At 40.1% G+C, this 13308-nt stretch overlaps 1 protein-coding gene across 1 annotated transcript; it reads left to right on the top strand.

The window, feature by feature from the left end:
* Window positions 1-8938: 8938 nt before the first annotated feature.
* LOC115751297 (cytochrome P450 86B1) lies at window positions 8939-10663 on the top strand (the record flags this gene model as incomplete). Its single annotated transcript, XM_030689140.2, has 2 exons — window positions 8939-9669; window positions 9756-10663. Coding segments are annotated over 2 exons (1620 nt in total), but the record flags the coding sequence as incomplete, so codon positions are not given.
* Window positions 10664-13308: the final 2645 nt, after the last annotated feature.

Raw genomic sequence — 13308 nt, forward strand, 5'->3', positions numbered from 1 at the left:
ATTGATTTATTTATTAATTTCATTTCTTTCTATTTTTTTTATTTTTCTATTTAAAGGGCCGGTGGGGTCGCAGCCCCTCGCCCACCCTTGCTGTGGCCGACGAAGGCCAAGGCGAGGGCCGCCATGCCCTCTTCTTGCAAAGCCCTAGCTGTGGTTCGTGAGCTCACGACCTCCCGCCTACGGTCAATGAGGGTTTCGCGGCCCTCACCCAGAGGCCGTCGGGGATCGCCGGCCCTCGGCCGGTGCCCGACCGCCCTTTGAAATAGAAAGGAAAAAAAAGGAAGTAAAGAAAATAAAAATAAATAAAATAACTGAAAATTTTAAAAAATATTAAAATATTATCAAAAGTTATCCATGTCAGCATTGGACGTGCTACGCAGGATGACTAACGCCCACGTTAGTGATTTTCGGCCAAAATTGGCCGGATGGACTCAATTGACAAATGTCAAAAGGTATAGGACTCAAATGGCGAAACTAAAAGATTTATTGCTGAATTGACAATAGTACAATAGGTTTATGATTTTTTGGACAATTTTTCCTAAGGTGCAGTGGCTACCCCCATATTAACTTTGTCTAGAGTGCTTCGATACTACAAAGAAAGGAAAAATCTTTTTGGCCACCGTTGGCACCTAAATTTTGATTTTCTAGGAATTTATTTATTTACTTCATAAAATGAGAGTTAGTCATAATTCTCACAAAATAATAATAATAATTTTTCATGCATTGCATATATATTTTTTTTGTCAGTCATTGCATTTAAGGTCCGAGGTGAGTCAACCGAGCTTAATTTTGACAGCGGTTGAATCGAACTTGGTTTGAAAAATTGCGACCAAGGCATGGGGAGTGTGTCGAATTTTAATAAGCTAAATGGACCTATTTTCAGTTTTAGTCTATGTAGGCTTAATTATTTAATTAAGGCTTTCAGTTAAATGTCCATTACTTAGAAAAGCCTTAGTTGAGTTTAAGAATGCAGGACAAGCCTATAGTTTAATTAGAAAATCTGATGGGGCTAGTCCATGAAAGAGCCGAAAGTTGCATGTGGGTTTAGATATTGATTTAGCTTATTTTGTAGGGCCTTTATTGGATTAGTTCAAATCTAATCATGCCTAATTGCATCTCAAAGCCCACGGACATGTTTGTTCAGCTGAATCCATCCATCACATGCCTTGGCCGAAGATTTAATGAGGTAGAGCTAGGATTCTTCAAACTTTCAAAAATTAGTCGAGGATCTTAATGAGTTCCCAAAAAGTTAAAACTCTATCTCTACTTAGCTGAAAATAACAGAGAGTTTTGATAGATGCGGGAACTCATGGTCCAATGGCTCATACTTCGACTAGCATTACAAATCGAACGGTTTTAAGGGAGTCCTATTCCAAATAGGACTAGTAGTTCGAAGTCCATATAAGGAACCCCTAGCTCACGTCAATGGGGGTTGGCCATTATTGATTTGCAGCGGAAATTGGAGAATTGCTTGGAGAGATTGAAGGTTCGATTGTCTCCCTCGTGGTCAAAGTGATCCCCTAGCCGTAGTTCTGTCACACACGAGGCGCCCTTGCTCCGTCGCTGTCCACCGCCATCCCAATATCCCCGTGACTGCTTTGGTTCGCTGATCCGCCATCGCTCAGCCGTTACAATCCGGTGCTTCGCCCCTTAGCGGTCCCAACGTTCGTCGTAGTTCAAGACGTCGAAAACCAGATCGCCCCAGCTGCTGTCCAATTCTGTTCAACACAAAAATCAGCTCTGTCCAGGCAATAATTTGACTTTACTTTGATCCGTATTCATTGTCTAACGAAGCTGCATTCCTGTGCTAGCTTATTTGGCTATTCAGAGCACGAATCTGGTGTAGAGGAGGCCGTTTTGGGTGAAAATCACAGCTCAAGTGCTTGCTGGAAAATCTGTCTGGAAAAGGTAACTAATCTTAAGCTTTGAGTGCTTATCCATGCTAGTTTACGTGATAATGTGCATGTTGTCTTTAGGCTCCTTCGAACATTCACGATTTTGCAATTAAAGGAATTCAAGTTCTTCTATGCTAGAACCGCAAATTGATTTGTCATGTTGTCAGATTCTTGTTTTTTTTTTAGTAAAGTCAACTTGATCATGAGATTGGACGAATCTAGTTTTTTTTTTTTTTTTTTAGAGAATAGATGACATTAAATGAAAATATCTTTCCTAAAAAAATTGTCCGATGAATTTTCTAAGATGAGATAAGTATGCTGGAGTTTCTTGACATACATTCACATCATGGCTGAACCTATTCTGGGTTTGAAACATCATTATGATAGAGTTTTGATGTAATGTGGACGACCTCTTCGATCTTGAGGACGAATGTGTTGGGGGAGGAAACGTATCCATGGGTGATTGGACTTATTTTTTGATCTTATGATGATATTGGATTGTTAGCAATAATATTTGAGGTCATTGGATAATATTTACATTTGTTACAAATAAGCTTTTGACCTTGATCGTTATCTCTAGCACATGCAAGACGATTTGGATATTATTTGAATGCTATCTTATTCTATCTTTGGCAATTTTCCCGAGTGTTATGTGACTAGAGATAAGGTTCGATTTAATTGGGTGATATCCATATCTTTTGAGAAATATCTGAAATAATTTTTCCTATCTTAAAGATAATTCTTTCAAATTAAAATTGGATCAAACGTTTAGATGAGGAAAGGTGGATCCTCAATCTCATAATTTCGGCCACCCCTCTAGTTTTCAAAATTTCAAGCTCAATTGGTTTTCATTTTTTTATTTTATTTTTGTCATGCTGTTTGTTTGCTTTTGATTGTTATAAAATTTGCACAATTTTAAACAAACATGTCCATAATATATGCTCCCCTTTGTGCCTAGACCCGTCGGAAAAATAAATCACACGCCTTAGCCACGATCTTGTGGAATGGGATGGTGATTTAGTATAGAAATTTGTGTTACGCCCTTTGGCAAAAGGGATGTTGTTTTCCTATATGCGTATCCGTATACTGGCTCGAATCCTCGAGGATGTAGCAGATAAAATCTCGCTCTAGCCTAGATCTTTGGGAATGAGAGGATTTTCGGAAAAAATCGGAAATTAAAGGTATATTATGGGCATTTTTGTTTAATTTTGTTCAGATTTTTGATTGCTTTTAAATGTTTTCTTTTATTATCGAAAATATAAAAAAAAATCATCCTTTGGGCGCATAATATACGGTCTTCATGTCACATTTTTCCAATTAATTAATCATCAAATTCACATCAATTGGAAAGGCTTTTTCATGAAATTGGTACCGAAAGGGCGTTAATTTTTAATTAACGTAACCAAGTCCCCGAACCCAATCTCTCTGGTTCGTAGAGATAAAATAGTTCTCCCACTATTTTATATAGGTTTCTAATCAACCTACTTTAAATGATTAGTGGCGGCTCCAATTGAATTTTTTTTCATGAATAAACCTAAGTTGCGATTCGGTAGGACTTGGGAGGGTCCGAATTAGGTTAGTTGATTTAATTGACCCGATAATCCGTTAGCCTGATTTTAGGTCGCGACAACCACTTCGTTGGTAGATAACATTTTGAGTCTTCACTCCACTTCGATACTACAAAGAAAGGAGCTACTCTATTCCGATCTAGATCCGAGAGTTAAATAAGTATGCTTTCGGGGATTCGATACCCCCATGCTTTGTCCATGAACAAGTCCTTTGTGTCCAGCTTCAATGATGATCATAGGAACTCTGGCGTATCATGAATACTAAAGCTTTATTCTTTCAAATGTTACCTCTATGTTTATTCAACCTATTTTGGTTATCTCCGAACCTAGGCACGCACTATCAATTGTCAATGTCATATTTACAAGAGAATGAATTTTCGGTGTGCGCTCATTATTGACCATGATACAAGATTCAGTGATCGATTGTCGATTATTTTGCTTAACAGATTTGTTCTTGTAGAACCAGTGTTCGCTTAACCTTGCTGGTGCTTTGTTGATCCTTCTTATTTTATGGATTGGGCTTTACTATGCTTCGATGAGCTTTGGCATGAAGTTTATGCACTTCTCATGTATCCCTTTGAGCAATGAATATAACTTTCTTTCAACAAAAAATAAAATAAAAATCTCGCACCGAACCCCTAAATACTCATGAACTCTAATTAAATCGTTCTTGTCTCAACGGGCAAATTCGGCAATAGGGACCAAATGTATTCAAAAGCTGCACCACACTCGTTATCGTTTTTGATCATCTGCTTCTCTGTGAAGCTTCTCTAATTGAATGCACAATAGGTTTATTGTCTAATGTCCTACTATTATGGAGAGTATTGATTAGATAAAAGGCTTTAGTATAGTTGAAAATTCAAATCTGCGGCAGTGGTTGGAGGACGAGTACAATGAATAGGAATTTGACGGCTTGAACCCCTCTCATCCACGCTCTCAAACTACAGGAACAACCAGTCTACTGGGAACGGATACCAAATTATGTCCCATCAAAATTGAATCATAGAATTGAGCCTGAGGTGCCATTACAACATGGATCAAAATGCTGTGGACCCATAAGATTTATCTCCTAAACGACACAACTACCTCTGTTTATCGAGAAATTAAAGAAAAACAAAGATCTGAAACTCCTGAAACGCTAAAGAGTGAATGATACAAATGAGAGAGCAGGGTTTCATAACCTACGCACACACATAGCACACATGGTGGCTTGTAAAATAGACAATAATAGGACTAGACCAAAAAAAAAAAAATGATACAAATAATGCTTAAACTTTGGTCCAATATGTGATGTGAAACTTAAACTCTTAATTTATTAAAGTAGTTCATGAACATGTTCAATGTAGTCTTATCATTTTGATCAAATAACAAAGCAGACATTATTTGATGACATGAATTAACATATGCTAAGATTAAAAATGATGAGTCAACATGTCCCGTTGCGTCCTTGTGCCACCCGCCATCTCTACCCTGGTCTTTTTCTTCGAGCCACATTGGCTGCAAACTCATATGATCACTTGCGATTGCTCAGAGGTCCTTGCTCAGCACCACTTGCGATTCACTGGTTGAACGTTAGTTAAGCCCTATCATCATATTCCCACCGAGGTGCGAGAAAATCTGGTTCCGCGGCCCTAATATGAAATTCTGAAGAAATCGAAAATGTACATGCTTTTCCTCGAAAACAAACGATTAACACAGTGTAGCAGACAGTAAATAGAATCATAGCACAGGAAATAAACGAGGACAAGGTCCAATTACGGTCTTACTATTTTTTCCCTTAGGTATTGATTGATAAGGCAATGAAAATTCATTGATGTTTTATACGGATATTACAGCCAATCCTTCTTGTCGTCTCTTTTGTGTCGGTGTACATCTTTGTCCATACGATGTTTACATGTTCGATCGTGACAACAGAGGACAGCCTTTTCCAACGAAAAGTGATAGATTCTTAAGCTCCATTTGTTTCGCCAAAAAATGAATGATTTAAAAAAATATTTTCCTAAAATATTACTTGTATCGCTTGAAATAATTTGTCAATGGAAAATATTTTCATTATCGACAACAATTTATGCCTAAATATTTTCGTGAGTCGGGAAAAATATTTTTCGTTTATTTATTTTAGTAAGCGAAACAAACGATCTTTTTTAAAAAAATATCATAAAAATTTTCGTGGGAAATGAAAATATTTTTGTTTATTCATTTTTGTAAGCAATGCGAGTGATTATTTTTTAAAAATATTTTTAAATTACTCATTTTACGCGAAATAAACAGAGCATTATTAAATGATGCACATATTTATAATTTGAAATGACAAGGTACTTTTAAATGGCTTATCTAGGCTTGCAAATCATGACGGAGGCTGCAAACAATCCTTTTTTTGCTGTCCCTACAATTTTGTGTTTCGAAAATTGAATATAGTTTCCATGAGAACCTCTACGTCTGTCAACGGAATTCTTCTTTTTTTGGATTATATGTTCCAAACCATTCATTTTTCTCAAAATAAATAGAATATTAAACTAAAAGTGTTCACAAGGCATAGGGTCTTGTGTTGCACATTTGTATTAGAAGCCAAATCCAACTATGATTTCGATTTAGCTTTCGTTCGATTCCTTAGACCTTTTGGGAACGTCCAACAGAAATATGATATCTTCGGACGAGGAGATCGCCAAGATGGAGTCCAAATTCAAATCCGTCAACATATCTAGTTGGACTCATATTTACTCAAACACTTAAACCATTGAGTTAAAGATATATTAACTGATCAATACTGTACAAATTCTTCGATTTGCAACTTCTTTAACATAATTTATATGTGCATCTCAATAAGGCCAAGCCTATTTAGGGCAAGTCAATTTAATTAGGGTGTTGATAGTGTAGTTAATGATCATTTTTGGTACTCGTCAATACTATCTGTAATAACTAATCACAACCACCGAGTCGAATCTGCCATGAACATACGCCAGTGTGTGTCACAGTTTGTAGATGGGGCCATAACTTCGCAAAAATGGCAAGCAGACCAACTTCGGAGCTGTCCAGCCTATGAGCAATTATGGTACGATGGGACAGCGTGAAGAATAGTTGCTCTCCTCGTTACGCACGGGAAAGGACGTTTTAGATTTCAAAACTCGTGTACGGAGATCGTTTTATTGTTAAAAATTTCAATCAGATCATTTAAGTGCTAAGTTAAAGGCAAAAAGATTATTTTGGTATTCTCGACGAAAAATTCCGATCATTCTCAATACATGTCATTTTTAATTAATTTTTGAATTTTAAGTGGTATTTAAAAAAAAATGAAGTCCACATGGACTTCAAAATTTAGAACAAAAATTAAAAATAAAATTAGATTTAAAAAAAATCAAAATAACAGAAAATTTTTAAAATAAAAACTTTATTTAAAAAAAATTGAAATAAGCTAAAAAAAATTAACAAAAAAAGCTAAAAAAAAAATTACAACAAGCCCTCGCCGCCTGATCTGCAATCCCCCTTTGTTTTTTTTTTTAAGCTTTTTTTTTTTTTAATTTTTAGCTTATTTTTCAAATTGTTTTAAATAAAAAATTTAAATTAAAAAAAATGAAATGGTGGACCTTTGCGCGAGCCACGTCAACGTTATATATTAATAAAAAAGTGCCATATCGGATTTCCGGCAAAGCATATCAGAGTTGGCACTTAGGTAATCCATTTTCAAATAATTTTGTACTAAAGTGATCTAAAGGAAACTTTTGGCACCAAAGTGATTTATGTACATAACTTTTGACATCAAAAGTGTCTTTTTCGCTTGTTACGCACGAACATTCCAATGAATCCTTGTTCATGTTCTTGTTTCAAGAAAGTACCGCAATCGTAAAAACTCAACCATGTTGGCTCAATCCACGACGAAACAATCTCGTCCTCGTCTAGACGTGTCCTACCCAATTCGCTCTTCACTTCACGTCAAAATATCCACAATAATTTTCGATGATCAAATCAGATATTATTTTCGCTCTCCCGTTCACCATCGAATTAAAGGCGAATAAAACCTTTAATACAGAGGTTTTAATTTTGCTTCAATAATTAATGGATTTTGCTAGCATAATAATTTTTGGGTGACTGCGAAATAATAATATGTTGTATGCCATAAGTTCTTGAAAGAGTGAAACCCACTACAATTTTTAATTAATTGTCATTGTTTTTTTTTTCCCCAAAACAAATGTTAATCTTACATTCACCCAAAAACTATGACATAATCAATTCTCCGGATTAATTTATTGATTTTGTAACATTTGAGATCACTCAAGTGTTTAGATCTGTGTTCTTTCAACATATTGATATTAGTGTCTCTACGGGGCCATGGTGATGGGGACGTCGAACCTAGACGCGCACCACAAGTTGTTGCAAATGGAGTGAGAGATCTCAATGTGTGCTCATCATTAGTGATTGGCCGCCGAAGATTTACAGTGAGTGATCCGTTCGGGAGGGATGAATATATATTTTTAGTTGTAGATTATACTTTGTTATTTGCTTTTTGATTTTTGTCAGAAGTTTTTTGGAATTTGCTAAACTTAAAAGATGTAACTCTCGAACTGTTACTATGTTATGAATGACATCGTTATTTTGAGAAAAAAAATATCACTCAAGTGTTCATAGCAAAGAAAATCCCCACTTGACAAGAAACAAAAACCAAGAAATTAGGAAAAGTATTTTTCTTGCCACGTCGGTTTCTCCAACCATGCTTAAACCAATGTTCCTCCATTTCCGGTAGTGAATTAAGCGCCTTGAATCATGACGCATCTTGTCACAACTCCTCTAGTCCCACATTGTCTAGGAGGAGGTCTTGGGAAGCCTTTATAAGGCTTGGGTGCCCTTAGACTTGCAAGACGCGTTTTCCGGGCGTTGTATGGGCGACGCTCGGAGGAACAAAACCGTGAGGACTGTGTGTCCAAAGCGGACAATATCTTGCAAAGTGGCGCAGCGGAAGCGCGTGGGGCCCAAGGCCGTTATAGTTGGTATCAGAGCCGACCTCCGACCGCATGTGGAGCCGCAGCGGGCTCTCGCGGGTGCTAGAGGGCACGGCGGGGACGCTGTGGGACGCCGTGCCTTTGAGGGGGGGAGTTTGTCACAACTCCTCTAGTCCCACATTGCCTAGGAGGAGGTCTTGGGAAGCCTTTATAAGGCTTGGGTGCCTTTAGACTTGCAAGACGCGTTTTCCGGGCGTTGTATGGGCGATGCTAGGAGGAACAAAACCGTGATGACTGTGTGTCCAAAGCGGACAATATCTTGCAAAGTGGCGCAGCGGAAGCGCGTGGAGCCCAAGGCCGTTACACACCTACCAAAGCTTAACCCTAATTAATCCGTCTACTCGCCTTCTTAATTCTTCCATTCTCGTCTTCTAAATTTAGTTTCGGGGTCCTACGCCAACCTCTCCATTAATTTCGAATCCGCAGTTCAATTGTATAAATAATCGCTGATTACAAAGTCCCAGCAAAAAGGTGTATCAGACAACATCCGACGATGACCGCAAGTCCTCTCATTTACTCCGCAATGGAGTGGCTCCAATCCCATGCACATCACGTATCGCTTTGGGATGTGACCATCGCCTTCTTGGGTTACATCATCTCCTCATGCATCGTTGAGAGGCTGACAAACAAGAACGGCCCGATGCTGTGGCCCGTCCTCGGGATCATCCCTTCCATTCCGTTCAGTCAGGACGAGATCTACGACTGGGTGACGCGGGCCCTGGCGAAGGCCGGGGGAACGTTCTGGTACCGCGGCGTGGCCTTTGGCGGAGCCCGAGGGATCATCACGGTGGACCCCGCCAACGTCGAGCACGTGGTCCGGACCCGTTTCGGTAATTACCCGAAGGGCAAGTATTACCGGGAGAGGTTCCGTGACTTGCTTGGCGACGGGATCTTCAACGCGGACGACGCCGAATGGAAGGAGCAGCGCCGGCTCGCTACATCGGAGATGCACTCCTCGCGCTTCGAGCGGCACTCGTACGACACCATGCGTGAGCTCGTCCACCAGAAGCTCCTCATGGTTCTGGAGGCAAGGGCCGCCGCCCCAAGAGACGATAAGCCGCCGCTTGACCTCCAAGACGTCCTTCTCCGGTTCACGTTCGACAACATCTGCAACGCGGCCTTTGGTGTTGACCCGGGCTGCCTGACCGTTGATCTGCCCGAGGTGCTCTTTGCTAGGGCGTTCGAGGAGGCCACCGAGTTTACCCTGCTCAGGTTGAGACGTATCTTATATAACAGTTGCATCACTTTTTGATTTATTTCTCCATAATGTAACTGATACAAAAAAGTATTGTGTTTAGGTTCTTGGTGCCACCTTTTGTGTGGAAGCCCATGAGGATTCTCTCGCTTGGGCACGAGAGAAGGCTCAAGGAAGCTGTAAGGATCGTCCACAAGTTCGCAGACAAGACGGTGTTAGACCGCCGGACGGAGCTGACCAAGCTTGGGAGGTTGAGTGATCGGTCTGACCTCCTATCCCGGCTCATGGAGGACAAGAATCACAACTTCTCCAACAAGTTCCTCAGGGATTTCTGTATCAGCTTCATCTTAGCCGGCCGTGACACGAGCTCCGTCGCTTTGGTGTGGTTCTTCTGGTTGATAGACAAGCACTCGGATGTCGAAGCCAAAGTCCTCAGCGAGATCCACCAGATCATTCTACGGCGATGCCCTCCGGTGGGTCGGGATGCGCATCAGGATGTGGTATTCACACCGGAGGAGTTGACCGACATGGTGTATTTGCAAGCCGCACTATCAGAGTCCCTGAGGTTGTACCCATCAGTCCCAATGGAGATGAAGGAGGTCCAAGAGGACGACGTGCTTCCCGATGGCACGGAGCTGAAACGCGATGATCGAGTCATGTACTGCATATTCTCGATGGCACGTATGGAGGCGCTGTGGGGGAGGGATTGCGAGGAGTTCAGGCCGGAGAGGTGGTTGAGGGACCACGGGCGGCGGATGGTGAACGAGAGCCAGTTCAAGTACGCGGTGTTCAACGCTGGCCCAAGGCTGTGCGTGGGGAAGAAGTTCGCATTCATGCAGATGAAGATGGTGGCAGCATCAGTGCTGTGGAGGTACTCAGTGGTGGTGGCAAAGGGCCACAGGGCGGTGCCCAAGGTCACCACCACCCTCTACATGAAGTACGGGCTGCCGGTGACCCTCCGGCCGAGGGTGGTCGCCGCCAGGAAGTTATAAGTAATGATTCTGGTGAGTGCTTGTGGCGGGGAAGAAGCACTCCTCAAGTCATGGTTCATTGCTTACTTAAAAAAGAGTGGCAAAGAAATATCTCAAGAAGTAGTTTTGGTTTTTTGTACGTGTGTGTGGGGGTGTCTCACGATATATTACATGATTATTTATTTTAAGAAAATTCTTTTTTGATAGTGTGACATCACTGTCAGTTATTTTTTACCGTAAATCTACACACCATTACGTTTTGTATAAAGCACTCATTAATTGAAAAATCGTGAGGTAAAAAATAAGGACAGTCTTGTGAGGCCACCGAGTTCCTTTATTTTATCAATTTTTTAAGGGGAACAAATGTGCACAACTCATGCATGACAACTTTGACATCTCTTATATAAATAACTTTTTCCGCCGACAATAGACATAACATCAGTCCAAATCATGTCATTCGTTTGGTCGGCAAAGGCCCTGTTTGGTTTAGCATTGCAAATGAGCATTGGGGTTTTAAAGTCCCTTGGCCAAATGTAAATGGTGTTTGGTTCATTTTTTGGCTCATTTTGGGAGATGCAATTGCATCTCAAATGCTCTCCAAAGTCCTTTAGCAAGTACTTTAGGCTAAAAGACTTTTGTAAAATGCAACTAATTTTTTTATTATTTTAATTTTGTCACCTTCGCTTGCCGCCGCCCCCTACTGCCATCGCTGGTCGCCGCCGCAGCCGCCGGTCACCGCTGTCGGTCGCCACTTTCTTTTTTTTCAAAAAGAAAAAATATTTTACAAAGTTCATTTTTCACCAAACAATATTTACGTCAAAATTACTTTCCAAATGTGTTTTTAAAATACAGTTTACCAAACACTACTTGCATTTTGAAAAAGGCTTTTAGCCCAAAAGTATTGGCATTTTCTCAAAGTCCCTTGGCCAAATGCTGAACCAAACAGAGCTAAAATCACTTGGCTATCATCTGACCAAAAAAAAAAAAAAAAATCACTTGGCTATCTCAAAATGAAGTTGAACATGAGGAATTATTGCAATATGTTACATCTCGTAGGAAGATGCTTTGCCTTGCATTACTCTTCCCTTTATATCTTAATCAATTCTCAACCATCGGTGTAGGTAAATATACAACAACGGTTGAGATAGGACGAGCCACCTAATGGAGTTTCGCGTGAAGCAGAGGATCTATGTCGGTGAAATTTAGCCCTGTCAAAATGTATTCTAGAGACACCATATACCCAATAGTTGAGAACCCTTCAACCCGTACGGTTATCCTATTGGATTTTCAATATATCTCGTAATTGCCCGTTTTATATGTATCAATAGTTGAGAATCGATTGAGACATCATTATGGAGAAATAATTTGCATCCTATGACGAATTTTGGGTCGTGTTGAAGAATATAAAGCATGTCGATTTGTGCTCTATAATTAACGTTACTTAGGTTATTTTGGGTTTGTTAAGTTCAGATGATACGCAAGTTAATTAGACCTACCTAAACTCAACCATAAATACGACTCAATTAATTAAGATGTCATCACTTTTAGGTTGGTGTAGGAGAGGGGTTGAATTGATGGACACATCGAGTATAGGCTAGTGGAGGACTAGACAAAACTAGCAACATAATTAAGGAGTGTTAATCGTGAAGAGATTCACAGTACCTTCCCATACGAAGAACTCCGCTTGGAATGTTTAGCAACGAGTGAATTCTCATTTTTTTTTCCAAAGATTAATATTGTAAAATTGTTGAAATAGAGACCTAGGAAGCACGTACACTCTCTGGAAGCTTCCGTGTCATGTCGGACCAGTATCGGATACCGACATACGTCCGACACTCTTCGATACGTGAGTCCAGCATCTCGACATGCCATTCCGACACACACGGATTCTATTTTAAACATTTTCAATAAATTAGGGGTCAAAATATAAATCTATCAAAAAAATATATACTTAAGTCATATACCCAACCACCCTAAAATTAATATACCCAATCAATTCCAAAAAACCCTAATCGTGAATTCCTAACAGAAGAAGAAGAAAAAACTCATCGCTTATCATGGATGTATAAAAATATACTACTTATCATATATATAAACACACACACACACTTAATATACAACGTGTCACGACGTCTCAGAATTCTCTATTTTTAAAAATATATATACATACCAGCGTGTTGTGCCATGTCACGTGTCGGTACTACCTAGATAGAGATGTGTCGAATACTTTTTATACATAAAAGAACTACCCACTACTTCAAAATAGTCAAACTGATTTGCAAAGCGCACGTACCATTTAAACCAAAACACCATTTTCTAGGGGTGAGTGGTTTCCGGTCCGGTCCGGTTCCCATCAAAAACCGGGAACCGGACTCGTGGTCCCCGTTCCCACTTTTCGGAACCATGGCCCGGACCGGCCATCCTCGGAACCGGGAACCGGACCGGACTGTCGGTCCGGTCTGGTTCCCGAGCGGTTCTAAGGATTTCCGGTCCGCGGTTCCGAAAAGTGGATACACACTTTGATAGAAGACACGATCGAGCTCGAGGTCGAGGAAACAAGGGTCGGTGTACCACGAGCTTGGCGAAGTCAAGGCCTCTTCAATTGGCAGCTCCGGATCGAACTCTAAATGACCTAAACCTAAACAACAAGTAAACGTTAGGTTTGTTTTTTTAAAAAAAATTTAA

This window comes from Rhodamnia argentea, chromosome 1 (assembly GCF_020921035.1).
Source record: "Rhodamnia argentea isolate NSW1041297 chromosome 1, ASM2092103v1, whole genome shotgun sequence".
Lineage (NCBI taxonomy): Eukaryota > Viridiplantae > Streptophyta > Magnoliopsida > Myrtales > Myrtaceae > Rhodamnia > Rhodamnia argentea.